The sequence below is a fragment of the Sturnira hondurensis genome, unplaced genomic scaffold (assembly GCF_014824575.4).
Source record: "Sturnira hondurensis isolate 20B ecotype Veracruz unplaced genomic scaffold, ASM1482457v3 Scaffold0014615, whole genome shotgun sequence".
NCBI classification, from domain to species: Eukaryota; Metazoa; Chordata; class Mammalia; order Chiroptera; family Phyllostomidae; genus Sturnira; species Sturnira hondurensis.
Genome location: NW_028087246.1, coordinates 581957 through 609706, shown reverse-complemented (window position 1 = coordinate 609706; position 27750 = coordinate 581957). Strand labels below are relative to the sequence as shown.

Sequence of the window (27750 nt, the reverse complement as noted above, 5' to 3'; positions counted from 1 at the left end):
CCCAGAGTCTGGGTGAAACACCCACTGCTGTAAAAATCCAGAGCTATTTTCTGATGGTCACAAGTCTCCTAAATGTTGTTGACAACATTTAGCTTGAGGTCTCTGCTAGTGCTAATACCTCACTGCATCCTCAGAAAGGACAGTGGAGAAAAAAGGCCCAGTTTCCATTCTACTTTGTGATTCAGAGGCGTCCGGTAAGAAAATCCCCCCGGCATGTATAAATACATTAGAACTGCGCTCATTTAAACTGATTTAGAAGGAGCAGTCTGGGGTGGGGAGTTTGGAATTACTGGTTACAGTACTTTAAACATTTAGATTAGATTTCAACAGTCACAACTCTTATATTTTCTGCTATAATTCATAAAGGAGAATGAGCAGAACACCACTCAGAGTAATGCAGGTCTCTTTAGTTGTTAATTAAATCGTTTGGATTATTATTCTTAGGTTTTTAAAAGTTTAAGAGAAATCTTTACACGTTATAAAAACCGTATCATAAATAGTAGTTGGGTCCCTAGATCAAGGCATTAAACTTTGGAACTTTGAGTGTTGGCTCAGTGTGGCAGTTTGGCAGTACCTGAGGGTTTGTAGGTGGGATGATGAAGAGCACTGGAACAGGATTTCCTGTTTTTGTGTATTTGTTTCTTTTGCGCCGAGAGCATTTAAGATCTACTCTCAGCAACTTTCAAATGTATACTGCAGTATTGTTAGCTGTAATCACCATGCTGTACAATATGTCCTTAGAATTTGTTACTTTTTGTTTTTTAAAGATTTTTATTTATTTGTTTATTTTAGAGAGAGGGGAAGGGAGGGAGAAAGAGAGGGAGAGAAATATCAGTGTGTGAGAGATGCATGGATCGGTTGCCTCTCGCACACCCCCAGCTAGGGACCCGGTCCACAACCCAGGCATGTGCCCTGACTGGAAGTTGAGCTGGCGACCCTTTGGTTCCCAGGTTGTGCTCAATCCACTGAGCTACACCAGCCAAGGGCTGTTCATCATATAACTGAAGTTTATACCTTTTGGCCAACATCTCTCCATTTCCCTTACCTCCAAGCCCTTGGTAACCACTACTCTGCTTACCGAGTTTGGCTTTTTGTGTTCTACTTATAAGGAATATCATACAGTATTTGTAGTAGTCTGTCTGACTTATTTCATTTTAAGCTCTGATATCTTAAAATTGTTTTTGAAAGGCTACTCCTGAAATTTACTAGCTTGTTACTTTAACTTGATGGTCCAAGATGTTTTAAAGAATCACTAGAGTGTAAAGTGCTAGGCAGAAAGTGGAGAGAGTTGTGGTGGAAGCTGTGAGACAGGAAGGGAGTGGGATCTGATATATACCTCATAGTGATAGGAGAACCATTACAAGAGCAGTATAAGTTAAAATGGAAATCTGTTACCTTTGAGTCTCTCGCCATTGCTCTAAGGCAAAAGAAGAAAATCTTTAGTGTCCACTGCCCTGCATGATCTATTCTCATTAGCTTCATCTAATACTATGCCTCCTTTCTTTGGATAAACATGAAAAGATGGTGCATTGGAATGTAAGGGTGGATATATTCATTTTACTTTGCCTGCTGGACTCTGGCTGAGAGGGGCGGAAATAAAACACACTCCCTAGCTACACTTTTTGGGCTGGGACTCCGCGTTCAATATTAATTAACTATATGGAGATATTTTTCTCTTTTAATAGGTTTCTCCAACACATAAGAATCTTGTAAACATAAGGAAAAGAATGGCAGCAGAAACCCAGACATTGAACTTTGGGCCTGAATGGTGAGTTTTCAAAACCTCATCTCTTTTGATATTGGATGACTAGTTACAGTTGTAAGGTATTTTTGTGGGTGTCGGATGGTTTGCTTCATGTGCCTAGTTGAAAACAATGTGGCTAGTCTAGGAATAAAATTACATTTGGTTAATGACTGTATTTATACTTTAAAAAGTTTCTTGGTCTGCTTATGTTACTATAGTGGAATTAAAACTCCTCACAGTTCCAGTACCCAATCAAATTATGTACTTTTTGTTTGAGCCTTTGTCTGGGTGCACATGCAGTTTTATATAGTCGAAACATTCATACATATATGTTTTCTGCTATAACGTTGTTTTGTGAGTGCTGCTCAGAGACTCAATTGAAAAGTAGTTTTTATTGAATTTTTATTTGAATTTTATCTTACTGATGGGGTAGACGTCTAAGGTGATTTAGAATTATATTGGCTGTTAACATTAGCCCATCTAGGATTGTGTTAGCATTTGCCATAATAAGAACTGACCTTTGAGTCTCTTACAGATATGTTTGGACCTCAAATATGGAATTCTTATGGGATTTTGAGATCTATCATATTGTAGTGTGACTTTTATCTAGAAATGTTGATGCGAGTAATGCTGCACCTGTTTTAGTTCTTGTTTGTATTTAAAAAATAATTTTCTTACTACCAAAGCTATATAGGTTTTCCCGCTATCTCAAAGTGGAGTGTTCCTAAATGAAGAAGCAGTTACCTTAGGGACACACGTTGCTAACAGATGCGCAAAGTAAACAGAAATAAAGCGTAGATGCTCACAGACACATTCAGAGTCACAGCAGCTGCTGCCAAGACACCGAGTGTAGTGTATGGGGAAGAGGCTCGGGGCCACTCTCACTGCTCAGTATTAACTGCTCATTGCAAAACAAATGCTGAATGCGGTTTTACTTTTTGCCTTTTTTCATAAAAGTGAAAATCCTCTTCAGATTTTTTTTTTAGTTTGTGAAAACAGGTACTAATGTAGGTCTTTAGTAAAAGTGAAGTGGCATAAAGTGAACTTTTTGAAAAGTGGGTAATATCTGTATATGTTTCTAGAAAAATTAGTAAGCCAGAAGATATAATCACCATAATTTTACCATCCATGATAACTGCTGTTAATATGTAGGTATGTATATCTTTCCAGGTGGTTTTATGTATACTTGTGTATATGTACATTTATTTTCATAAAAAGTGGGATCATACTGTACATTCAGTTTTGTAACCTGCTTTTAAAAAAATAGCCACATCAGAAATATCTTTTTATCAATATTTCCTATTGCCATAAGTGGTGCCATTGTATGGATGTAGCATTTATTTAGCCCTGGCTGGTATGGCTCAGTGGATTGAGTGCCAGCCTCTGAACCAAAAGCTTGCCAGTTTGATTCCCAGTCAGGGCACATATCTGGGTTGTGGGCCAGGTGCCCAGTTGGTGGTGTGTGAGAGGCAACAGATTGTTGCTTCTCTCCCTCTTTCTCCCTGCCTTCCCCTCTCTAAAAATAAACAATATTTTGTAATAATAATAATACAATCTTAATAATAATACTAATATTAAATCTTAATAATAATATCTTAATAATAACAATATTTTGTAATAATAATAAAATCTTGTCCTGAGTTTTGTATTTGTCAGTTCATTTTGTTTATATGCTTTTGCAGTGCTTTATATGTGTTCTTAAACAGTATAAATCTATTGTGAATTATATAACTATCTTTATAAGCTTCTGTATTTTGCCTTTTGTATAGCATACTTTGTTCCATATTTTATTAAATATTAATATTAGCACATCATTCTTTGAAGTAGTTGTTCCAATTGATAATCCCACCAATACACGAGAATTATTTTACATCCCTTCCAACAACTGGTATTATCAGATTTATTCATTTTTATTAATCTAATGGGATAGATTTAATTAATAAGTGAAGTGAGACCTCCCTTTGGTTTTAATCATATGTTACTTTTATAATTTGGAGAAAATTGTCCCCTCCTCACTTCCGAAGGTTCTGAAGTTTGTGCCATGATACCTATTGGGTTAAGTAATTACTGTGTGGTTGTCTAATTATGTCTCAATGAACTGCTCTCTTAGTGAGCTGTGACAGCAGGTTTTATTAAAGCTAAAAGTTATGGATACCTTGAAAGAATGGGATTTCACCATAGAATTTATGATTTAACAAAGCAGGATAGCGGGTGTAAAAACATTTGTTGTATTCTTTATACCCTTCTGTTTGATCAAAATAGTCTATTAAAAACACAACTGGAAGGGTATCAGTGTCCTTGGTTACACCAAAAAAAACCCCCAAAGAAATGAAGGGATTTCTTTGTTTTTTTAAAGAGCTAAAGTGAGGAATTGTACAATATGTTATATAAAAATAAATAAGGAACAGTTCACCCTGGATAGTGTAGCTCAGTGGATTGAGCACAAGCTGTGAAGCAAAGGGTGACCGGTTCAGTTCCCAGTTGGGGCACATGCCTGGGTTGCGGGCCGGGTCCTCAGTGGGGGACACATGAGAGGCAGCCACGCATTGATGTTTCTTTCCCACTCTTTCTCCTTCCCTTCCCCTCTCTCTAAAAATAAATAAATAAAATATTTTTAAAAAAATAAAAAGCTTATAGTGCCAGAATGTTTGACACTTTTTGTCTTCTGTGTCTCTTTTTCTCTAGGCTCCGAGCTCTGTCCAGTGGTGGGAGTATTACGTCCCCTCCTCTTTCTCCAGCATTGCCGAAATATAAATTAGCAGACTATCGTTATGGCAGAGAAGAAATGTTAGCACTTTTCCTTAAAGACAACAAGGTAAGAAAGTAGGAAGTAATTCAGAATTATTCAGAGTGAGTTGTTCATGTATGTACGGTCATATTCTGATGTACGAGATACCCATGGTTTTCCTCTCTCCGTACGTTTTGAAGTTATGCTTTGAGATCTGCAGTAGTTTACAGAGGCTCTTCTAAGTGTAATGCACTCTTTTTTTTTTTGTTTTTAAAGAGGCCTAAAATTTCATTAGGAGTAGAAAGCTTCATGGAAATAGGAAGAATGGTCAGCATTTAATGCTTTGTCTGAGTAGTTTCTTCTTAACCCCCCTTTCATGTCTATTTCTATTGCAATTTGATGGCTGAGAAAGGAAGAATTTTTTTTTTTTTAAATCTTCACCCAAGGACACACTCATTGATTTTAGAGAGAAGGGTAGGGAGGGAAAGAGAAACATCGATGTGAGAGAGAAACATTGACTGGTTGCTTCTTGCATGCTCCACAACTGGGGATCGAACCCACACCCTAGGCATGTGCCCTGCCCTGGACTTGGACCCGTGACGCTTCAGTGCTCTGGACAACACGCTAACCAGTTGAGCCGCACTGGCCAGCGCCTCTCTTTTTTTTTGTTGCACCTCTTAGTCCTCTTTCTAGTTAGAAGTTAGGGGGGAGAAAAAGAATTATTTCTCTTTCTCTTTTCCCTTTTATGCTAAATAGTGGAGAGAAAATCTTAAAAATGTCCTGTCACATTTGTGTCACTTATAAATGATCAAAACTCAATATATAGTGTTCTTATCTGGCTAGTGAGAAAATATTTTTTATTTTAAAGGTATGCTTTGTTTTTAATTTTATTAATGGGTTGAATTTCAGATTTTAATGATGGTTGCTAAGGTTATAGTTGCTTGTAAAACTTTTCTTACCACCTGCGCTTTGAGTTAAAATGGGGAGATTTTTACTTTCTTACTGTGCACTCCGGAATACCAGAGTCAGTGCTATATCAAATCTGAAAATGGTGTCGGATGATCAGGGGGAGCTGACTGGGGTTTTTAACCGTCATCCTCGAGAATGCCTAAGTATCACCAAAGTTAATTGTGGCTGCATAAGCTTTTAATCTATATTTATAATGATAACGTAAACAGGAGAGTTTTTTCTTGTTTCATCTTCTTGAATTTGAGGGGGATAGCATTAATCTTACACGATCATGTGTTTCATCTAACAGATACCTTCAGATCTTCTGGATAAAGAATTTCTGCCTATCCTACAGGAGGAGCCCCTACCACCGTTGGCTCTTGTACCATTTACAGAAGAAGAACAGGTTTGTGCCTAGCTTTGAGCCTCAGTTCAAATCCTTGTTCCTTCCCAGTGGGGCATGAAAATATGGGGTCACTGCTTAGGCCCCATAGAGTGTACTTCATCCCCGCAGATCTGCTTCCTTCTTACTGTTTTCTTGGTATATGGGTGTTTGTCTGAGTCTGCTAGATTCTGCTTAGATCTGAATCCGGTGAGTATTATGTAGAGATAAGGAAATGGCTTAGACCTTTAAGGACTGTGGGAACCATCCTTTAGAACTTGAGTAGAGAGAGAGTGTTATTTTCTAGGGCAAAGGGGTCTTGCTTTTCAGAAAAATACAGTTTTTCAGAAGTAATTGGCATCCTAAATTTTCACCAGTGTGTATTCAACTGTTAAAGAAAGATGTAGATCGTCAGCTTAAAATGCGCTTAACAATACTTGTCTGTCACCAGTTTTTTAAATGATATTATGAGAAAATGAGATGTTTGGGCTGGAAAGTAACATTTTGTGTTGTCCTATTACAGTATACTATATCTAAAGATACATAAAAGAATTTCTGATTTCAAGGAACTTATTATGTGATTGTGGTAAAGGGGAGAAGTAAGAGCTTTGTTGGAATGCTGCAGTGCCACCTTAATGAAGAATCATTGCTGTTAAAAGAAAAGGCTCTATTGAAACATAATTTACATGCCATAAAGTGTACTCTTTAAGGTGTACAATTTAGTGGTTTTTAGTATGTTCACGGAGTTGTATAACCAGCCCAACTGTCTAATTCTAGAACAGTTTCTTAATTACTTTTGTGACAATCCTGAATATTTCCTCCAAATTCTTGCCATATTTTGCATGAGGAAGTTACTCTGTTATGAAAGAAAAGCTTATTGAAAGAACTCTATTCCAACTGTGTTAAGTTCTAAGAAAGATGTGATAGTCATCTTTAGCGGTTTTCGGCTTCATACTTTCATAAGCAATTTTTTGTTTTGTTTATGGTTTCTTCTAAATTGGTCTAGTTCCATGTTTATTCACGAAACCCACTATTGTCATCTGGGGTCATCAGCAGGTGTTTTCACTGACCAAATGTTATCTATTGCTGTGAAGAGTACACAGGAGAGAAAGGGTCCTAGAAAACATTGCTGAAATGTTCTTTTTCAAAAAATTGACATTTGGCTATACAGGGTGGGGCAAAAGTAGGTTTACAGTTGTGAGTTCTCAAAACACAGAGTTTATTCTTTTACCGTTTACTTATTAATTATTATTTCCCATACAAACAACTATAAACTTGCTTTTGCCCCAGCCTGTATTTTGGGCTTTATTTTTAATTTTCAAAAAGATTTTATTTATTTTTTAGAGAGAGGGAAAGGGAAGGAAAAAGAAAGGGAGGGAAACATCCATGTGGGAGAGAAATATCTATCAGTCACATCTTGCACATGCCCCCAGCAGGGAACCTGGCCCACAACTCAGGCATGTGTCCTGACCTGGAATCAAACTTGTGACCCTTCGGTCTGTGGGACAATACCTAACCCACCAAGCCACACCAGTCAGGGCAGTTTTTATTTTCTTAAAAATATTTTTATTATGAAGTATTTCAAATAGACAAGTATAGAGCATATTATTACAAACACCAGTATGTTATAATTCATTTATATCAAATCTTAAAATTATGACATATTTGTGCCTTTTATTTTAAGAAATAAGATTTCTCATGTAATTGAGATTGCCTGAGGTATAACCGTCCCTTTCTTTCCAGAGATTGCGATGAGTTGGGTTCTTTTCTCACGTGTTTGAATACTTCATTACATACTTGTATATCCCTATGCCATCATAGTTTCATTTTGTAGGGTTATAGTTTTTACACTTGATCTTAGACAAAAGGCCAAGAAGCGATAGGGTAAATCAATTTTATGTTGAAGAGAGCACATTGTAGTTTTTATTCTTCAGCTTTTTCCCTTTCAGTAATGATTTTTAGATTTATCTGTGTTGATGCACATGGTGTTAGTTCATTCATCTCTGCTGTATCGTATTTCATATGTGAGAAAATCCATAGTTTTTAAACTATTATTACTATTATCAAGTTGAATATTTAGGTTGTTTTGAATTTTTGCTATTATAAATTATGTTGCCATAAGTGTTCTTAAAACACGGTGTAAAAATGAAATCTCTGGGTTTTGGTTCTTTGTGTTTTTTAAAACTTTACTGCTATTGCCGTGTTGCTTTGCAGCTGTGTAAGCCAGTCTGCGTCCTTGCCAGCAGTGTAGGACACATTTTATTCTTACTCAGCCCTCCGGTACTTGGTTTTTAAACTTTGGCCAAAATGATGGCTGTGACGGTTGTTTTTAATTTGTATTTTACTAGTTACTAATGAGGTTGAGCATTTTTTCATGTGCTCATGGGCTCTTAGGGTCTTTGATTATCTGTGTCCTTTGCCCACTGTTTACTGAATTTACGATTTCTTTATATTCTTAAAAACCAATAAAATACTTACTTTTATTATAAAATTACTTATATTCATTGTAGAAAATATAGAAAGATATAAAGAAGAGAATCTCACTCATAAACTTACTAGATAGAGATAATTATTTGTTAACATTTAGTGTGTCTTATTACAGTCTGTTACCTTTGAATATCTGTAGTTGTCAAAGTATACCAATGCAGTCAGACTCCAACTGGATAGTTTTAGAATTATACATCATGACCAAGTAGGATTTATCTCCCAAATGAAAGGTGGTGCAACATAAGAAAGTCAGTGTAAGACATCACATTAATAGAATGAAGGGAAAAAAACCCACTTGATCATCTCAATTGACACAGTAAAAGCATTTGACAAAATTCAACACCCTTTCACAATAAAACACTCAGTTATCTAGGAATGGAAGGGAACTTCATCAATATGATTAGGGGTATTTATGAAAAACCTATAGCTAACATCATACAGTTATGTATCATTTAATTATGAAGACGTGTTCTGGGAAGTGTGTTTGTTAGGTGATTTTGTCGTGGGGACGTCATAGAGTGCACCTGACACAACCTAGGTGGTGAGCCTACTGCACACGTGGGCCGTGTGGTACAGCCTGTTGCTCCTGAATCACACAAGCCTGTAAAGCATGGTGCTGTGTTAGAACTGCAGGCAGTAATTATAACTATTATCAAGTATTAGGTATTGCATGTAATTGTATGTGTTGTACTTTTATATGACTAGCAAGTCAGTAAGTTTGTTTATACCATTATTAATACAAATGTGTGAGTGATGCTTTGCACCACAGCATTTCAACTGCTAGGACTTCACTAGGTGATAGGGATTTTTCAGCTCTATTGTAATCTTATGGTACCAAATACATGCCTTCTGTTTTTGACTGAATCATGGTTATGTGGTCCATGACTGTACTTATTGGTGAAAGACTGAAAAGACTTCTTTGCCCCTTAAGATTGGAAAAGAAGATACGGGGGCCCACTTTACTGTGGGTATCCAGCATTATGTGAAAGTTCTACCCAGAGCAGTTTGGTGAGAAAAAGAGACGAGAAGCATTCAAATTGGAAGAGAAGTAAAACTTACCTCTATTTGCAGATGATACTCTACTACATACAGAAAATCCTAAAGAATCCACAAGGAAACTATTAGTACTAATAAATGCATTCAGTACAATTGTGGAGTACAGGATCAACACAAAGAAATCAGTTGTACTCCTGAACACGAGCAGAGGACAATTTGCAGAGGAGATTAGCCTCAGAAACAATAAAATACTTAGGAATAGATTTAACCAAGGAGGTGTAAGACTTTTATACTTAAGAACCACAAACCGCTGTTGAAAGGAACTAATTAAACAAGACCTAAATAAATGGAAAGGTTCCAGTATTTGTTGAACATTCTAAGATTTAATATTATTAATCTATTGATTGCCAGTGCAATCCCCACCAAAATCCCCATGGCTTTTTGGGTAGAAATTGAAAAGCTGATTTGAAAATGCACGTGGAATTGCAAGGGACCTGAAATAGTCAAAAACAATTTTGAAAAGAACAAAGTGGGAGTACACAGACTTTCTGATTTCAGAACTTATTACAAACTACAATAATCGAAACTGTGGCATGAGGATAGGCCTATAGGTCAGCAGAGTAGAACTGAAACTCCAGAAGGAAAACCCAGTTACTCCGTACTGCTGAATTGCTTTTAAGAAGCTTTGTGTAAGGTTTTGTGTCGTTGCTGCCATAACTATAGTATTTTACCATTACTTTTTGCATGTTCAATATTTTTATTCTTAAAACTTATTTTTGACTAAGTCACATGGTTTAAAAATCAATATTTACAATATCGTGTGTAATAGAAAATCTGTTTTGTTCCTCAGCCACTTGTCTTCCTTTCCCAAAGGCAGGCAGTGTTAGCAGTTTCTTATGTACTTGGCTAAGAAAATATTATATATTTCGCCCCTTTTGTACAAGTGGCAGTGTACACTAAGTGTTCTTTTGCACTTCCAATTTTGAGTATGTCTAATCTAAAGATTTTCTGTATATTTGGAAAAAATTTCTATTTCTATTTATATTTCTTTTATTTCTTTATTTTTTTGCTCTATGCCAATTTTTCTTTTGGATATTAATCTTTTTCTCCTTGATTTATACTGTTTGTATGAGTCAACCCTAATTTGTTTCCTAAAATTTTAAATGGCCCTTAATTGTATGATTTATTTTTAAATACAGAAGCTGCCCTGGCTGGTGTAGCTCAGTAGATTGAGCACAGGCCTGCCAACCAAAGGATCGAGGTTCGATTCCCAGTCAGGGCACATGCCTGGGTTGCAGGCCAGTTCCCAGCAGGGGACGCATGAGAGGCAACCATACATTGATATTTCTCTCTCCCTCTCCTTCCCTTCTCCTCTAAAGATAAATAAATAAAATCTTTAAAAAAAATAAATACAGAAGCTAGTTTTTATATAGTGCAGTATACTAGTTTTAATTTTCTGTGATTATTCTTCTAACATTTTTAGCTGTTTATACCTATATTTAACAATTTCTTTGTATTTTTTTCTTACATGATTTTCTAGATTTCTAGAGATTTCCATAATTTTCTAGAGATTAAATGGGCCAGAAAAGCTTTTTAATAAGTAGGGAGACTCGTTGAACGTGGGTGCAACTCTTTGTATCCTGGTCTTCACCAGCCGTGCATGTGCTCAAGTAACAGTGTCTCAGGAACTTCCAGTTGGCATTGATCTTGACAGTACCTACTCTTATGTGAGTGTCTTCCAGCATGGAAAAGTGGAATTAATTGCCAATGAGCAGAGAAATTGAACCACCCTAAGTTATGTTGCCTTTACTGATACTGGCACATTGATTGCTGAGGCTGCAAAGAATCAAATTGCAGTGAACCCCACCGACATGGCATTTGATGTCAGACACTTGGCTGAGTCACTTTGATGATGCACTTGTCTGATCTGCTATGAAGCATTGGCTCTTTATGGTGGTGAATGATGGTGGCAGACCCAAGGTCCAAGTAGAATACAGGTGAGAAAGGAAAAGTTACTATCCAGAAGAAGAGGCATCATTTAATGGTTTTTACATAAATGAAGGAAATTGTAGAAGCCCACCTTGGGAAGATTGTTACCAGTGCTGTTGTCACAACACCTGCTTACTTTGATGACTCTTGATAGGCTACCAAAGATGCTGGAACTATTGCTAGTCTCAGTGTACTTTGAGTTATCAGTGAGCCAATGCCTGCTGTTACTGGCTTATATCTTAGATGAAAAAGCAAGAGCTCAAAGAAATGCGCTGATATTTGACTTGAGTGGTGGCACTGTTAGTATGTCAGTTTTCACAATTCAGTTTGGAATCTCTGAGGTCAAGTCTGCGCTGGGGCCACCCACTTAGGTGGAGAACTTTTTGACAACTGAATGGTCAACCATTTTATCACAGAATTCAAGCAAGCGTAAGAAGGACATCAGTGAGAATAAGAGGGCTGTTCGTCACCTATGTACTGCTTATGAATGTGCTAAGAGCACTCTTCTTTTGTACCCAGGCCAGTGTTGAGATTGATTTGCTCAGTGAAGGAATCAACCTCTATACCTCTCACCTGTGCCTGATTTGAAGCGTTGAATACTGACTTTTTTGTGGCACCCTGGACCCTGTAGAGAAAGCCGTTTGGGATGCCAAGCTCTACAAGTCCCAGGTCAGTGACACTGTCCTGGTGGGTGATTTACTCATATCTCCAAGATTCAAAAACTGCAGGACTTCTTCAGTGGAGGAGTTGAATAAGGCTGTCAACCTTGATGAGGCTGTTCTTAGGGCACAGCTGTCCAGGTAGCCATACTGTCTGGAGGCAAATTAAAAAACATTCAAGATTTGCTGCTATTGGATGTCAGTCCTCTTTCCCTTGGTGTTAAAACTGCTGATGGAGTCATGGCTGTCCTCATCAAGGGCAATACTACCATTTCTACCAAGCAGACACGGACCTTCATGATCTATTCTGACAACCAGCCTGGTGTGCTCATCCAAGTTTATGAAGGTGAACATGCCATGACCAGGGATAACAACCTGCTGGGTAAATTTGAACTTGGGCATACCTTGTGGTGTTTCTTCAAATGGAGTTCCCTTTTGATAATTGATGCCAGTGGCATCCTCAGTCTCTTCTGTGGATAAGAGTATGGAAAAAGAGAATAAGATTTTACCATCACTGACAACAAGGGTCATTCAAGCAAGGAAGATGTTGAGCGCGTGGTTCATGAAGCTGAGAAGTATGGAGCTGAAGATGAGAAGCAGCAGGACAAGGTGTCTTCCAAGAATTTACTTGAATCCTATGCTTTCAATATGAACCAACTATTGACGATGAAAAACTTCAAGGCAAGATCAATGTTGAGGACAAACAGAAGATTCTTCACAAGTACGATGAAGTTGACTGGCTCAATAACCAGACTATGGAGAAGGAAGAATTTGAACATCAGCAGAAAGCTGGAAAAAGTCTGCACCCCATCATTATCAAGCTCTTCCGAAGTGCAGGAGATCTGCCAGGAGGAATGCCTGGGAGCTTCCCTGGTGGTGGAGCCCGCCATCTGGTGGTGTCCCCTGGGCCCACCATCGAAGATGTTGATTAAGCCAACTTTGGCCATAGATCTAGCATTGTTCTACACAAAATATTGAAGGACCCAAATTGGTAGCAAATTCTATAGCAGTTTTAAAAGCTGAGCTGCTGTATAGTAAATAACTGGGCATTCTTGGTAGTTGAACATGGAACATGTGCACTGGGAAAGAAAATAACAATGCACTTACAGGCAGTTTATTGTCAAGTGGAAAATGTGGTCTTAGATAAAACTATTTAAAATTGTCACCTCTCCTTCCCCCGAGAGAGAAACAGAGAGAGAGAGAGAGAGACAGAGGAAGAGAGAGGAGCACAGAGCACTTGATAACAAAACATGATCCATAGAATGAGTAATCAAATCATTTAGAAATTTCTAAGAAATTAGTAATGATTAGATAGCTGCACAATCATTTGGAAAAAATCTAAGACCATTCAACAGATGCTATTAGGAACTGTTGGTTAAGAATTTGAAAAAAGAATAAAGTTAGGTATGCAGTATGCCTACACATCAAAACTGGTTCTCGCATGACTAAAGAAGCAAATCTTCGTTTTGTTTTTATAATTGGAAAAGTTTTATCTTAAGATGTGCAGGTCTGGATGCTGAAATGACTGTGCTGCCTGTGAGGGTGGGAAGCTTTCAGGCCATCACAGAAGACCATCAGGGCCCATTTTAGAGGCATTTGCAGTGCATCATTTAGATTCCTGACACTTATTTGTGGCCTTTATTATTTAAAAATATGATAGAGGAAGACATTGATTAAAGCTGGCAAAAGGTTAATGAACATTTTGATGTTTGTGCTATGGATGGTCAGGCTCACTTCAGGAATTATTTAGATCAGGAGTGTCAAACTCTTTTTCAGTGAGGGCCGCATCGGCCTTGTGGTTGCCTTCAAAGGGCCGAATGTAATTTTAGGGCTGTATAGATATAACTCCTCCTTAACAGTTAAGCGAGAGCTTGGCGCTGCTGCAGGGTAGAAACAAGGGATAGAACAAGGTGGAGGGCTGGGTTCAGCCTGCGGGCCTTGTGTTTGCCCCCTGTGATTTAGATCTTTGTAGACTAGGGTTTTGCTTACTTTTTCACCCATCACCTCTATGAATGATACTTACAATAAACCTAAGTAGCTTCCTGCTGCCTATCTTAAGTTTCCTGAAGTCACCTGAAATAGATGTCTTATCTTTAAAATGAAAGTTCATTTTGTACCTGCTCTCTCTCTATGTATGAATGTATTTAGGTATACATATATGTATAAAATATAACTAGGGAAAAATTGTTGCTCAAAGATCTTCTAGTGTTGCCCCTTTGACATTTCCCTTGAAATGTTTATCTCAGTTTGGAAAGTATGACTGTACTTTACACTTATAATTTAGGCAGTTGTTACCAGATTGATACATTTTATTTACTTTTCATTAAAGAAAGATGTTCATGTATGTGTTTTTGACTAGGTAATTACTTCATATATCTGGTTTTGAATAAATATACATGTGTATACATACAAATTTCAGAAAGCACATGCAGTGAGAGGCAAGTCTGTGAGTCACCCAGACTCTGCCAGTTATTCTTCCTCAGGAGTAACCACTGTTTCCGTGTTCTTGTCCCTTCCAGGGATATTTAGCACATCTGTAACTATTCATACAGTTGGCCAATGCAGGGGTTGGGGGTGCTAACCCCTGTGCAGCCAAAAATCCATGTATAATTTTCGACTCTCCAAAAACTTAATTACTAATAACCTGTTGTTGACCAGAGCCTTACCGATAATCTACACAGTTGGTTAACACATATTTTGTGTATGTGTGATATACTGTATCCTTAAAAATAAAGTGAGCTTGAGGAAAAATGTTATTAAGAAAATCATGATGAAGGAAAACTACATTTACTACATCTATTGCAAAAAATCCACCCATAAGTAAACCTGCGCAATTCAGACTATGCTGTTCAGGGGTCACCTGTATACTGGTTCCTTTAAGTACACACACGTGCACACAACAAGTGGTGATATGCTCTGCACACTTTCCTACACTTCACTGTTTTCACTCAAGCATCTGTTAAGGAGGTGATGGCAAGTATTTATTTAACATTTAATAAGTGTCAGAACTGTTCTAAGCATTCGTTTAATGTAAGTGCTTGCAACAACCCAGGAAGTAGATAACGAATGTTATTCCTGTCCACATTATATATATAGGTGAGGAAGGTGAGGCACAGACGTTAAGTACAAGATCCAAAATTTAGTCTCGGGCACTCTGGCCTCTCCGTGTTCTTGACTACAACTATGCTTTATATCTTCATAAGCTAGGTTGACCATGTGAAATTGCAGATTTGTGGATTAGAAATGTAGCAGTTTCATGTGGTTCAACCTAATAGAGTTGCTTCATGTATTAAAACAACTGCATACAATTTCATGTGTAGATGACCATGATTTTTCAGTTAGCTTCTATTGTCTGATACTAAGCTGGTTTCCATATTTTGCTTTTATAAAAATACAGCACTGTAGTTAAAGATCTTTCTGCTAAATGTTATTTTTCACAAATATAAGAAGAGCAATTGTTTCAAAGGTTATGGACCTTTAAATACACTTTGAGAAGTGGCTTTGCAGAGGTTGTAGCAGTTTGCACTTCAGTAGCAGTGTGTCAGGGTGTGTGTAAGCATATGAGAGTTTTCCTTGCCCCTTATAGCTGGGTGCATTTGAGCTTCATGTGACAGTTAGGCGGCAAGGCATTCATCTGCATGGGGTCCTGCCATACATAATGCAGTGAGCCCTGACCTCTGTTTTTCCAGTTGTAGAATGTATTAATTTAGATTTTGAGACTTCATAGTCTTGCTTAATTGTGTCCCCAGAGGCATTATTCAGTAATTCCACTGGTTTCTCTGTGCTGAAAGGTAAGTTAATGCATTGTTTCAACTCTTCACATATAGTTTAAAAATAGCTTTTTAAAAATACAGTTTGAAATAACTGTCTTTGGGTTGGGTATCTTCCTCTAATTTTTAGTTATTGGTTACAATCTTAAATTTTCAGTTTTGAAGTTGCATGACTATGTGATTATATATCTATGAAACTCAAGTAAAAAACTTGATTACATGAATAAGTTTCTAAAATTCACCTGAACAAATTATATTGAATACAATTCCAAAAAAGACAGGTAATGAGGCAGGTGATGAAAAAGGTTATTAAAATAAGAAATTTAATGAGAGATGTTTTTTACCAACTACACATTAATTTCTTCAAAAGAGGTATAGACATCACATGTCAATTGATTTTTGCATCAGAACAGCGAATTAGGAGTTTTACATCCAAACAGTTGGGATGTAAAATGTTAGTTGGAAAAATTTTTTTCAACCCATTTCTTAAGTCTCTCTTCTTTCCATTTTCCCAGGAGGGTCCCTTGGCTATAGCCATGCTTAAGTTGCATTTTCCTCAGACACTTGTGCTCAAGTGTTTGCTTAGGTTTTGGGTGTATAGGAAGTATGCAGGTGAGGATATGTTCCAACATTTTCTGTGTTTAGAAATCCAGTGAGCCCTGGCTAAGTGGATTGGGTGCTGACCTGTGAACCGAAAGACTGCTGGTTTGATTCCCAGTCAGGGTACATGCCTGGATTGTGGGCCAGGTCATCACTTGGGGGTGTGTGAGAACCACTGATTGATGTATCTCTCACACATTGACGTTTCTCTCCTTCTCGTTCTCCCTCCCTTCCCCTCTGTCTAAAAGTAAATACTTAAAAAAAAAAAAACAACCCTGAATTTCTCCTTTGGATTAAAGTTGAGCCCTGAACAATGCAGGTGTTAGGGTGCCAGCACCCTGTGTGCACTCTGAAATCTGCTTATAACTGCTGTATTTTTATAGATCATGTTTCAAGATTTTTATAATTACTCTTGCTTTGCTTTTTTCTAACCCTACAAACATTTTTGACTCCTAGGCCTCATGTCTTTCTCTTCATGTTTGAAGGATGCCCACCCATTATTATCTCATTTTACTTGACCCTGTTCCAGATTGGCTGTGGGTGCAAGTGCAACCCAAAGATTGAGTGATTGGGGTTCTATTTTTTCCAAGCATTTTCCCCCTTCCCCATGAAGATAGTTGATCTTATATAGATTTTTATTTGGCCCTTCCTCATTCACTTCTGATTTCTGTCATTCCGTTAAATACTACTTGGAGTGGCTAATTCACAGTGGGGAGCAAAATGAGTCAAAAATGATCATTTTCCTTTTTATTATGCTACCTTTGAGCCAGACCTTTTTGTGACTTCTTCTGATTTATACCTGTCACTAATTAAAGGACCCTTTCAAATCAGGTCTCTCTTACCAAGTTTTATGTATTACGATGCATATTTAACGTGTGTGCTTTGGATACAGACAGCACTTAGAATTTGTTTTAATATTTCCTCACAGAACCTAGCATAGTATGAGGCATTGGTTGCCAATGTGTGTTGATTTGAAATGTTTATTTAAAATTTTCAGCTAAAATCAGGTTTTGGACCATCCTGGTATGTTGTGTAGTTGTGGTTTCCCATTGCTATTAGTAATTAGATGCCATTTTGTAGATGCAACGGGAGATGGGGAGAAACATGATGCGGTCTTATCTATTTTATCCATTTTTTCTTTCTTTTTAATTTTTTTGGCAGAGAAACTTTTCCATGTCTGTAAATAGTGCTGCTGTCCTGCGATTGACAGGACGAGGAGGAGGAACAGTGGTGGGGGCTCCTAGAGGTCGAAGTTCTTCAAGAGGGCGAGGTGAGCTTCCATGTGGGAAAGTCACAAGGGCGGAGGCGGTGGCGGACAGGAAATCACCTTACAGATATTTCAGTACCTGCTCTTTAAAAACTGCTCTTTGACATTAACTGCATACTAAATATCCTAAACATTTGTTTTCTGAGCCATTTCTCAATATATCTGCTTTACACCCCTGATTGGAAGCAGAGGAGTGAGATACTAGCTTAGAAATTTGAGTGTGAAGGATTCTAGATGGTCCTGCTTACCCTTGCAAATGTCTGTCCCCAGGGAGCTTTGCAGTTGGCCAACCAGAGCTCCCTGAAGTGCCTGGGCTGCTGGAGCAGCATCAAGTCCCACAGGCCTCTGTACACAGGGTGTCTATGTAAGGCCATGTGCCAAGGGTGTCCCCAGCTGGAGAGAGACTTCATAAAAGCTGTCTCATCAATACTAAGGCTGTTTTAGGGGGTAGAACACAAAATAATTATGCATCAGTTATTTAACCTAAGTTTAATAGATTTGTGTCTTTTCTTCAAAGAACAATTCTTATTTGGTTATCACTTGTTTCTTTGATACCTGCTTTCTATTTTGGGTTCATTGATTTTCTGCTGCATAAGGGCATTCTTAATGTTTGTCATGTAAATATTTACTTCAGCACTCACCTCTAAGTTGATTAAATCATAGTAGTAGTCCGAACATCCCTAGTCATTCTATCTGCAGTGCTTTAGAAATGGAAGAATTGGATGTCTGCACCGGCAGAGGCCATTGTGTCCACACACCACACCACCTGGATTGGCGTGAGTGTGAGTGTGGTGTCTAAGTTCTCTTTCCTTCAAGTCGTGCCTTATGAATAGAGTGAGTTATAATCAGTCTTTATAGAGAACAGAGCGAATTGTGCGTGCCTGTGGAGAGGTTTCTTTTAGTAGTCCATTCAGAGTGTGAGAATGTGGGTGCTAGGAATAAAGTAAAGGGGAACTAAAATTCTCCACTTGTAGGCCAGTTACTGTAACCAAGTAGTACATGTTTTCCTCTTCTGAATTTATTTGTCAGTCTTTGTAATGGTGGCTTTTAACCTGGGGAGCTGTTAGAATTATCTGTAAAATTTACAAGAAATACCTCTGAGAATACTTGAATGGTGACGTTTAGGCATCTGTGTGCTTCAGAATTCAAAAGCTCCACAGGCCTTTGAGATTTCCAAGTACAGGTATGTTCCACTGGTCTGGAATTCGACTCGAGGTGCGTGCATCTCACTGGTGTGATGGTGTTCGAGCCTGCGATGGGGTGTTTCCTGCATTTCTCTGTCGTGGGCGGGCAGCTAGGGGAGGTTGCATGTACTCAGCTTTGTCTCCAGTGCTTTTCAGGGCGAGTCAGAGAGAGATCTTACTGACCAAGAAGTGTGGTCCACGGTCAGCCACTCCGTGTCTCTCCAGTGACTCTCCCCTTTGTGTGCTGCGAATAGCAGCCAGTCTTTCCAAACAGGTGTAAACAAAACCCTGTATCGAGAAACAGACGAAGAGTTGCGAAATTTCTCCCTTCTTTCTGGTTTCTTTGAAGTATTAGGGATATCACACAGGATAGAAGTCGTACATTCAGAAGTTAAACAGGGCACGTAAAAACATAGATATCGTGATGAAAGCAATGACTTTTCTAACATTGATGTGAAAGAATGGCTTGAAATAGTCAAATGAATGTACTGACTTTGAAAAATAATTCTAACACAGTCGTCCTCAACTGTGATTCCTTTTAATGGCCTCATAAAACTACTAATCTGTGGTTATTTCATCTCTACTCGTTACTAAATTTTAATTTGTTGGTTAAATAATGATGATTATGGCTTTTTGGGGAGACAGGGGCATGGGCAGAGCTGCTAACATTAGATAATAATCCTGGCTCCTTCCACGCTGAGGGAACTTTGATATGAAAATTGACTGACTTCCAGACTTTTAAATATCATTAATTAATAAAATTTAAACGAACAGATGGAGGGGGAGACAATATAATTGTCATCTTTCTCTTTTATCTGGTTAAGATATTTAGAAGCAAAGCAGATTCACACAGCTGTCAACTACCGTGTTTATTAAAAGGAAGTATATTTTAATCCCCTGAAAGAATAGGGTGAAATCTCAGAAACAGGACAGTCCTTTAAATTGAGCCTTTGAAAGAGTCATCATAATATATTTACTTGCTCCTTCTTCTTTGGGAATTACACTTATAAATGATTATGGGCCTTGTGTATTTCGAAGATTGTTTCTGTATTCTATAAGCTGGAAAGCTCTAGAATCTGATTTATATGCCCACTTAATAAAGCTTTGGTCTCATAAGGAGGTCCAGTGCGCTAACGAGAGCCATACAGAAAATCTTTTACCTGTGTTTTGCTTGTTTTTCTGGCAGCCTGGAGGCTGTTTTTCATGTTCATACGTTTTCAGAATAAGACACTTTTTCAAGGTGATCCAAACTTAATGGTTTTTCCAGACAAAATTGTTCTCTAAAAGGACAGGGTACTTTTTTCTTTCACTCTAAAAATCATCATTGTAGGGTTCACCTCAGTGTTGATCCGTACAATGTTTTAGCATCTTAAATAAAATATTTTACTACAATGTTTTAGCATCTTAAATAAAATGTATTCATTTCCTAAGGAGAGAGGTACTGAAACTGGGAGTTGACTTTCATTTGACTTAAAAAGTTGGCAACTAGAAGATAAGTTTAAGATTATTACAGTTCGGCCTTAGCCCTCACCTACATTTTACGGATAAAGAAGTGATTGTTTGGGCTATTAAGAAGGTACACATTGTTCCTGAGATTACATACAACCCGGTGTGCTATGTTTGAATTTCCTAGTAATATGTTAAAGTACAACTGTATTTTGAGTCAGTTCTTGAGAAATTATAGCTAAGATGTAGAAATACTGAATGGATATTTGAAATAATTCTTGAACTCATTGTATTTAGTTCTGGAATGCATCCATGCTTTTATTCAAGATTCAGCGTCACTTTTGTTTAGGTGGTGTAACCTGTTGGAGAAGTTGAGCTAGGGTTGATGGCTTAGACTTCGTCTAGGTGGGAGTACATCCCCCAGACCCCGCCCCTCTCTTGCAGTTTCCAAGCCTGTGTGTTGGAAACACGGCACATATCAGCTGGGAGACCCTCATGCTGTACAGAAAGTATAAAGCTGAAAATTCGTAACTGTCTTCTGCCTGCAGACTCAGCAAGTGGCTACATAGCCTCCCTGACCCAAACTGCGCAGCCGTGTATCATTTATATAAGTGGAATTATTTTCATGTGTATTTTTCTTTGGCATGCTTTTGTCACTGAACAGAATAATGTAGATTTTTTAAAAAATGGCACTACTTTATCTTTTGTGGCTTCATAGTGTTCTACTAAAGTGTTTTATCAGAATTTATTTAGCCAGTCCTTTATTGATTAGGTTATGTTTTTCTTTGATTACAATGAACATCTTTATACATATGCAGTTGTATATCTGTGAGAGTATTTATTTCTATTAGGGTGAATTCTAGTTAGAATTGTTGGTCAGATTTTGATCTAACCAGTGACCTTTAGGAAGGACGAGTTTACACTTGATGAACCACTAGAGCCTCTGAACTCATCCACACACTTGTTAGCCCGTGGGTCAGGTTTTGCGGTGGTACTTGGCCTTGAGGTTCTGGCAGAAGGGAGAGAGTGCCTGTAGTTGCTGAGGGATTCGCTCCTACCTTTAGGGGTTCATTCACAAAACAGAGAGTTTAGAGTTGACCCTGTTAAATTACTCTTTCTCTGAGTTAGGTAAATTATTTTAACACTGTGCTTGGCTTTTGTGCTTTGTCTCTTCACAAACTCTCCACATCTTCCATTTTTGTTGCAAATAATTTAATAAAAGGTTAACTTGTAATTGTTTAGTGATCGCCTTAGAATTTCGCTATTGAACTTTTTATTTAAGATCTTAACATTAACACTGTTTCTTGTTCAGGACTGGGACTGGGACTTTAACATCAGTTTACTAACTTGTTTCTTTCAACCTCCTGTGGTCTAGCTGTGCGGTCAGTGGTCTAACAGGTAAAGATCCATTGGGCCTCACTAGGTATTAATGTGCACATCTTGCTTTGTGTAGAGACAGAACTTCAAAGAATAATCTTTGGTGTTGAACGTGTGCCAAATGTTGACATCTAACTGATTTTTTCTGTTTTTTTTTTTTAATTTCGTTTTATTTTATTTTCAGGCAGAGGCAGAGGTGAATGTGGTTTTTACCAAAGAAGCTTTGATGAAGTAGAGGGTGTGTTTGGTCGAGGAGGTGGCAGGGAGATGCATAGGTCACAGAGCTGGGAGGAAAGGTAACTACTAAAGGATCCATGTCTTGGTATAAAGGTTTCTTGGTGTAAAAACGTCTTTTCTGCTTTCTGTACAGGAGAAACCGTTAATGTGCTGTTTCAAGCTTTCATTTTTTAAAAATGGTGTTAATAGTTGAATATCACGTTCTGTATTAGAAATTTAAAAGTGACCTGTATTTAAAGGAAGAAGCATTTCAGATAAATAGGTTAATATGTTAGTGCCTGCTTTAATATTTAGTAGTTAGGTTTACTATTTGATGAGCATTCAGTGGGAAGCATCGACATTATTTCATTTGTTGCTGTTAATCAAAGCATCTTTGTATTGTTTGTGATATTATAGGAGGTCAATGAAGATGAGCAAGGACAGTTGTACAAAGATGTATGTGCAAAGATGTCCACTCTGATGATATTTATAATCTAAAATAATTGGAAGCAAGCCAAACAGCTTAATGTCAGCCATTAAAGTTAGGGTGCTTTTAAAAATATTTAATGATGTGAGAAAACACATCATTAAACACATTTAAAAACTGTATGCAGCATGTATTTGAAATAAGTACCGTATTTGTTGGCCCATAAGATGTACCTAGGTTTTAGAGGAAAATAGGAAAAAAATTTCTTGAAGGAAAAATGTAAAATATTCAATAACATGAATAACAAAATATTTCACCAATGTAAATGTAAACAGAACTCAACAGCAGCATTAACAACCATTATTCTTCTCAAATTTGGGGTGGGGAGTGCGTCTTATAGTCTGAAAAATATGGTCTATGCCTAATTTAAAAGTATATCTAGTTAAAAAAGTAACATTTCTGGGTCAGAAGTTAGCTTTTGGTGTGTGAGATGGTACACATTTTTGTTTTCATATTTGCTTTTCTGTATTTTCAAAATGTTAGATAATAACCATTTATTTGTTTTATAATTTGAAAAAAATGCTATTAAGGAAAGATAGGAAAGTGTGTCATGGGTGGGAAATCTATATATTACTCTCAAGTCTTGTTTGAAACTTATTCTTTTCTAGGGGTGACAGACGTTTTGAAAAACCAGGACGAAAAGATGTAGGTAAGGCTTTCTTACTGTTTTGAAGTATTTTTATCTGGACTTCCATAATACTAGTTTTTAACAAGGCTTCCACATGAGGATACACTCACTGAGAATTGACTCAGTTACCTGCACCTCTCCAGTAGATGGGGATATAGCGCTGTTACACTGGGAATTCCGTGGCTATTTGAGGGCTCTGTTGCATGAAACCAGGACTTAGGCATACCGCTATGAAGATTAACTTGATTTTACTTTTTGGGTCTGTGTGTTCTCTGCAAAGCATGCGTTCTTTATGAGGGTTGTCTTGTGAACTGAAGTTTTGAGTTAGGAGCCAGGCTGTTAATTTCTTTTCCAGGGTAAATAGCATCTTATAGGTGAGAAGAAATAGAATGCTAGAATGTTGGCTTTTGTATATGAGAGCAAAGCCAACACTTTGAATGTTCTTTCTTTGGTCATTTATTTGGTCTTTTTGATGTATAACCTTTTTTCCTTGTTTTTTAATGAGAGCAGTCAAAATAAGCTATAGTTAATGTAGCCACTGAATGAAAGCCTAGCAAGAAAACAGAATTTCAGTGTTTATGGTGAATCAGTCATAGTTTATGTTAATGATCTGTAATGTTAAGATAGAGTCTCTGACTGAAGGTGCTAGCTTACAAACTGCTGCAGGTATTATTAATGTCTGAGAGAAACTCTAGTTCAGAGCAATATTGCAGTTATGAAAAACCCCAAATTCCTAGAAGTACCAGGTGGATTCTCCAGAGCATGATTCTGATAAAGGTAAACATTTCTCAAAAGTGTATGTTAAATACGTAAATACAGAGTGATTTGCAGATTGTTTTTAAAAAACTAAGTAGTTATAGTGTCATAATGTCACTTTTGTATCATTGTTTCCATATCAAACTCATTGTAACATATCAGTTACTGAAATTTCTCATTTATCATGGCATCAGGACTATAAATAAAGAAGTCATTAAATGAATGTAGCATGAATTTTTGAACAGACTGAGTGCATAACTTATTGCTAGTTAAATGGCTTTACTCATATTGTAGACCATTGCATAAGTACCATCTTGGGGGATTTGTCAGGATCTGTGCTGCTGTCTTTGTTTGATTCAGCACTTTTCTTTTTCTTTTCTTTTATTTTTTATTTTTTAATATATTTTATTGATTATGCCATTACAGTTGTCCTATTCCCCTCCTTCATTCCCCTCCACCCTGCACACCCCTCCCTCATCATTCCCCACCTTTCGTTTATGTCCATGTGTCACAAGTTCTTTAGATTCTATATTTCCCATACTATTCTTGTCCTCTCCCCCTGTCTGTTTTCTACCTACCCTCTATGCCACTTATTCCCTGTACCTTCTCCTTCCCTTCTTCTCCTCCCACTCTCCTGTTGCTAAACCTTCCATGTGATCTTCATTTCTATGGTTCTGCTCCCGATCTAGCTGTCCTCTTAGTTTGCTTTTGTTTTAGGTGTGGTTGTTAATAACTGAGTTTGCTGTCCTTTCACTGTATATTTTTTATCTTCTTTTTCTTAGATAAGTCCCTTTAACATTTCATATAATAAGGGCTTGGTGACGATGAACTCCTTGAATTTGACCTTATCTGAGAAGCACTTTATCTGTCCTTCCATTCTAAATGAAAGCTTTGCTTGATAGAGCAATCTTGGCTGTAGGTCTTTGGATTTCATGACTTGGAATACTTCTTTCCAGCACCTTCTTGCCTGTAAGGTCTCTTTTGAGAAATCAGCTGACAGTCTGATGGGAAGTCTTTTGTAGGTGACTGTCCCCTTATCTCTTGCTGCTTCTAGGATTCAGCACTTTTCTCAGTGAAGACAGAGTTAATGAGTAAAGAGCACAGCGTTTGGAATCATAAGGTCACCAGCAGTCTAAGCTCTTGGGTGTTCAAGAGTCTCACAATAAATGGAGGTGATAATGCTTTACAGACTTTTTAGGATGAAATAAGAATATGTGAGCTCATTTATTCATTGAATGATTATTGAATTCCTATTCACCTGATAGGCCTTGTGCTAGGTGCTAAATAATTACTCCTTTTCATTGGATGGCAGTGTTGGTGTGTGATCATTTTTGAGTCATTTATGTCTGGAGGAATAGCTGCAGAGAGGAACATTTAGGACTTGGGATGGGAATTAAGGGGGAACAAGAGACCAGATTTAATCAGACAGAAGTTTAACAGCAGAAAACGCAGTCTCACATTAATAAACTCTCCAGTTTAACATATGCAGTGATTGTGTGACAGCAGCCTTCTGGGGGAGAGGCATAGCCCCTCAGCTGACTCTGCTTAATGTTCGCAGCAGCGCCAGTTCCGTGTCCAAGTGCAGCATTTACTAGAACTTTTGTCCGCAGGGAGTCAGGTGGCAGTGAGGCCCACTCTTTTGTTGTCAAGGGGGAACTTGAGTGCTGTGTTCAGTGTTGGAGCCACACTTTGAAAGGATCCACATGTTGGAGCAGGGTGGTTGGGCGTGTGAAGTCCCGTGGGGTGGGGTGCATGAGGAAAGTGGGTCTGTTTGCATAGGAGACTAGATTGTGGGTGGGGCAGAGTAGAGAAGAGAGTGTGTAGGGTCATTCTCTGCAAATATTTGTGTAGCGGTCGTGTGAAAGAGGAATTTGACTTGATCTTCATGAGTCCTAAGGACAAGTTTAAGGAGGCAGATATTTGGCCCATTCTTTAGAAGATCTAATAATCCGAGTTATCTGCAAGTGACTTGGGCTGCCGAGTGGCGAGTTCCCTGTCATGAGAGCAGCCTGATTTTAACTGTTGTCACACTCGGTAGCTTGGGGGAGGTGTGGGTGTAAAGTTCTTCCTTTACCTTTATTTGCCTTTTTCATGTTTTAATTCTAATTAATGCAATAGGGTAGTTTTCCCAGTCACCCTCTGTTAAGAATATAGTTTCTTTCTTTGCAAAAGCAAAGCAAAGGTATATATTTTTAAAGGCAAGTTCCATAAAACTAAATTGATGCAAAGTAGTTAAGAATATTAAGGGGATTTTTCCTATTGAAGTATCAGGGCAAGTGCTACACGTGTATATTCAGATGTATCATAGTGGCTTTTATTGAATGCTTTTTGATAAGATGCTCACTTTTAGGTTATTCATTGTGCTAATGATTCTGACTGTTTTTGTAAGTAATCCACTTGAAATATAGTAGATTTAAAAAAATTGCTTATAATTGTGTCTTACACTGTTCAGGAACAGCAGTACTAATACTAGTTTGTTGGGACACTGATGTCGTGATCAATTATGAGATGTCCTACGACGTTGAATTAGGATAATTTCAGTACAGAATATTTGTTCTTTTTAAAATTGGAGGTGGTTCTCATCATGTATTTGCTTCTTCCATGGAGAGAAATGTATGCAATATCTGGGTAAAATCAGGCATGTGCCCTGTGAACACATGGGAGAATGTGGGAAGAGGTCTGCGATAATGAAATTCCTATTCAGTGGGAATTGATTGTACCATAGGGGAGATCAGTTCCACCGATCATCTTACAGTGCTATGATTCTGTGAGGATGAAATTAAAAGATTATTAAAAAATAAGGAACGGTTCGCCCTGGCTGGTGTAAGTTAGTGGATTGATCATGGGCCTGTGAAGCAAAGGGTTGCCAGTTAGATTCCCAGTCAGGGCATGTGCCTGAGTTGCAGGCCAGGTCCCTAGTAGGGGATGCATGAGAGGCAACCACACATTGATGTTTCTGTCCTATTCCTTCTTCTTCCCGTCCCCTCTTTCTAAAAATAAAAAATATATTAAAAAATAAGGAATGGTTCAGATGATAACGAGGCCTGTGTAACACCAGTTGGTGCATTTGGTATGGAATTCTTTGAAGTAGACAAAAAGTAGTTTTTGGTTATTAGGCTGCTGCTGGCAGTTGGTAATATAGGCTTGTACGGAAATAAAACTAGGCCTTACAGTTTTTTGTAACTACTTGTCGTCAGCTTGTGGGCACTGTCCCAGTATCTGTATCAGTTTGCAGAAGCACTTCTTAAGTTCGATCTGACAGGGTCTTCCTGGCGATGTGTCCGAGGTATGTCACTGAGCTGCCAGGTGGCCTGGGCTTGTGAGCTGTGTAGCCAGGAATAAGAGCTGCCGTCCCACCTCTCAGTAATTTCCTCTCTCTTTCTCTTTGCACTCACTCCATTCTCTTGAAAGGGTAATGGTATCTTTGCAGAAAACTTAATTCTTAACGTAGAAACTGTGATTCTGTGGAGGGTAAGACTTGTGAACAGTGCTTTTGGAAGCTTTCAACACCCTAGACCAGTGACATCTATAGGTTTCCTCTGTGCACCCCAGCCAGGGATTGAACCTGTCTCCTAGGCATGTGCCCTGACTGGAAACCAAACCTTCGACCTTTTGGTTTATGGGATGACATGCCAACCACCTGAGCCACATCAGCCAGGGCGTGCTGCAAGAGTTTTTAAAATGTACAGAACCTGACTATTTAGTCAGGGGCACTGACCTCTTTTCCCTCAGATTGTCAAATAAAAAAATGACAAAAGTCAACACAACAGTAGCCATTTATGTGAATGAATCGAAGTTATACCTATTTTTTTGGTCAGATCAGCAAAAAATAATATTTTTGGTGTGCTGCAGAATTTTAGTAGTTTATGTGTGCCATGAGATGAGAAGGGTTGAAAATCACTGCCCTAGCCAAAAGTTTTTATTGCATTTCTTGGTTGTCTGTTTTTGAAACATTTTAAAAATAGCATTAGCATACCAACAGAAAGGGTTTGAGGGGTGTGTGCAGGGTGAAGTCACATCTACTTGTCAGATGTGAAATTAGCATGTGAACAGTACACTCACGTGGAGAACGTGCTGCATTTGTGG

General features: G+C 38.0%; 1 protein-coding gene across 8 annotated transcripts in view; it reads left to right on the top strand.

Annotated features, from left to right (window-relative positions):
- The window catches only part of GIGYF2 (GRB10 interacting GYF protein 2), a 108552-nt gene that overhangs the window by 14493 nt on the left and 66309 nt on the right, over window positions 1-27750 (top strand). For 6 of the 8 annotated variants that reach the window (XM_037063502.1, XM_037063501.1, XM_037063500.1 and 3 more), the window contains 6 exons: window positions 1686-1768; window positions 4430-4559; window positions 5731-5826; window positions 17465-17573; window positions 21762-21873; window positions 22889-22929. In XM_037063502.1, coding sequence (XP_036919397.1) covers window positions 1728-1768; window positions 4430-4559; window positions 5731-5826; window positions 17465-17573; window positions 21762-21873; window positions 22889-22929 — 529 coding nt within the window. In that variant the 5' untranslated portion in view covers window positions 1686-1727. Of the gene's footprint in view, window positions 1-1685; window positions 1769-4429; window positions 4560-5730; window positions 5827-17464; window positions 17574-21761; window positions 21874-22888; window positions 22930-27750 lie in introns of those variants that run through there. The other 2 variants (XM_037063503.1, XM_037063504.1) reach the window with 2 other exon arrangements.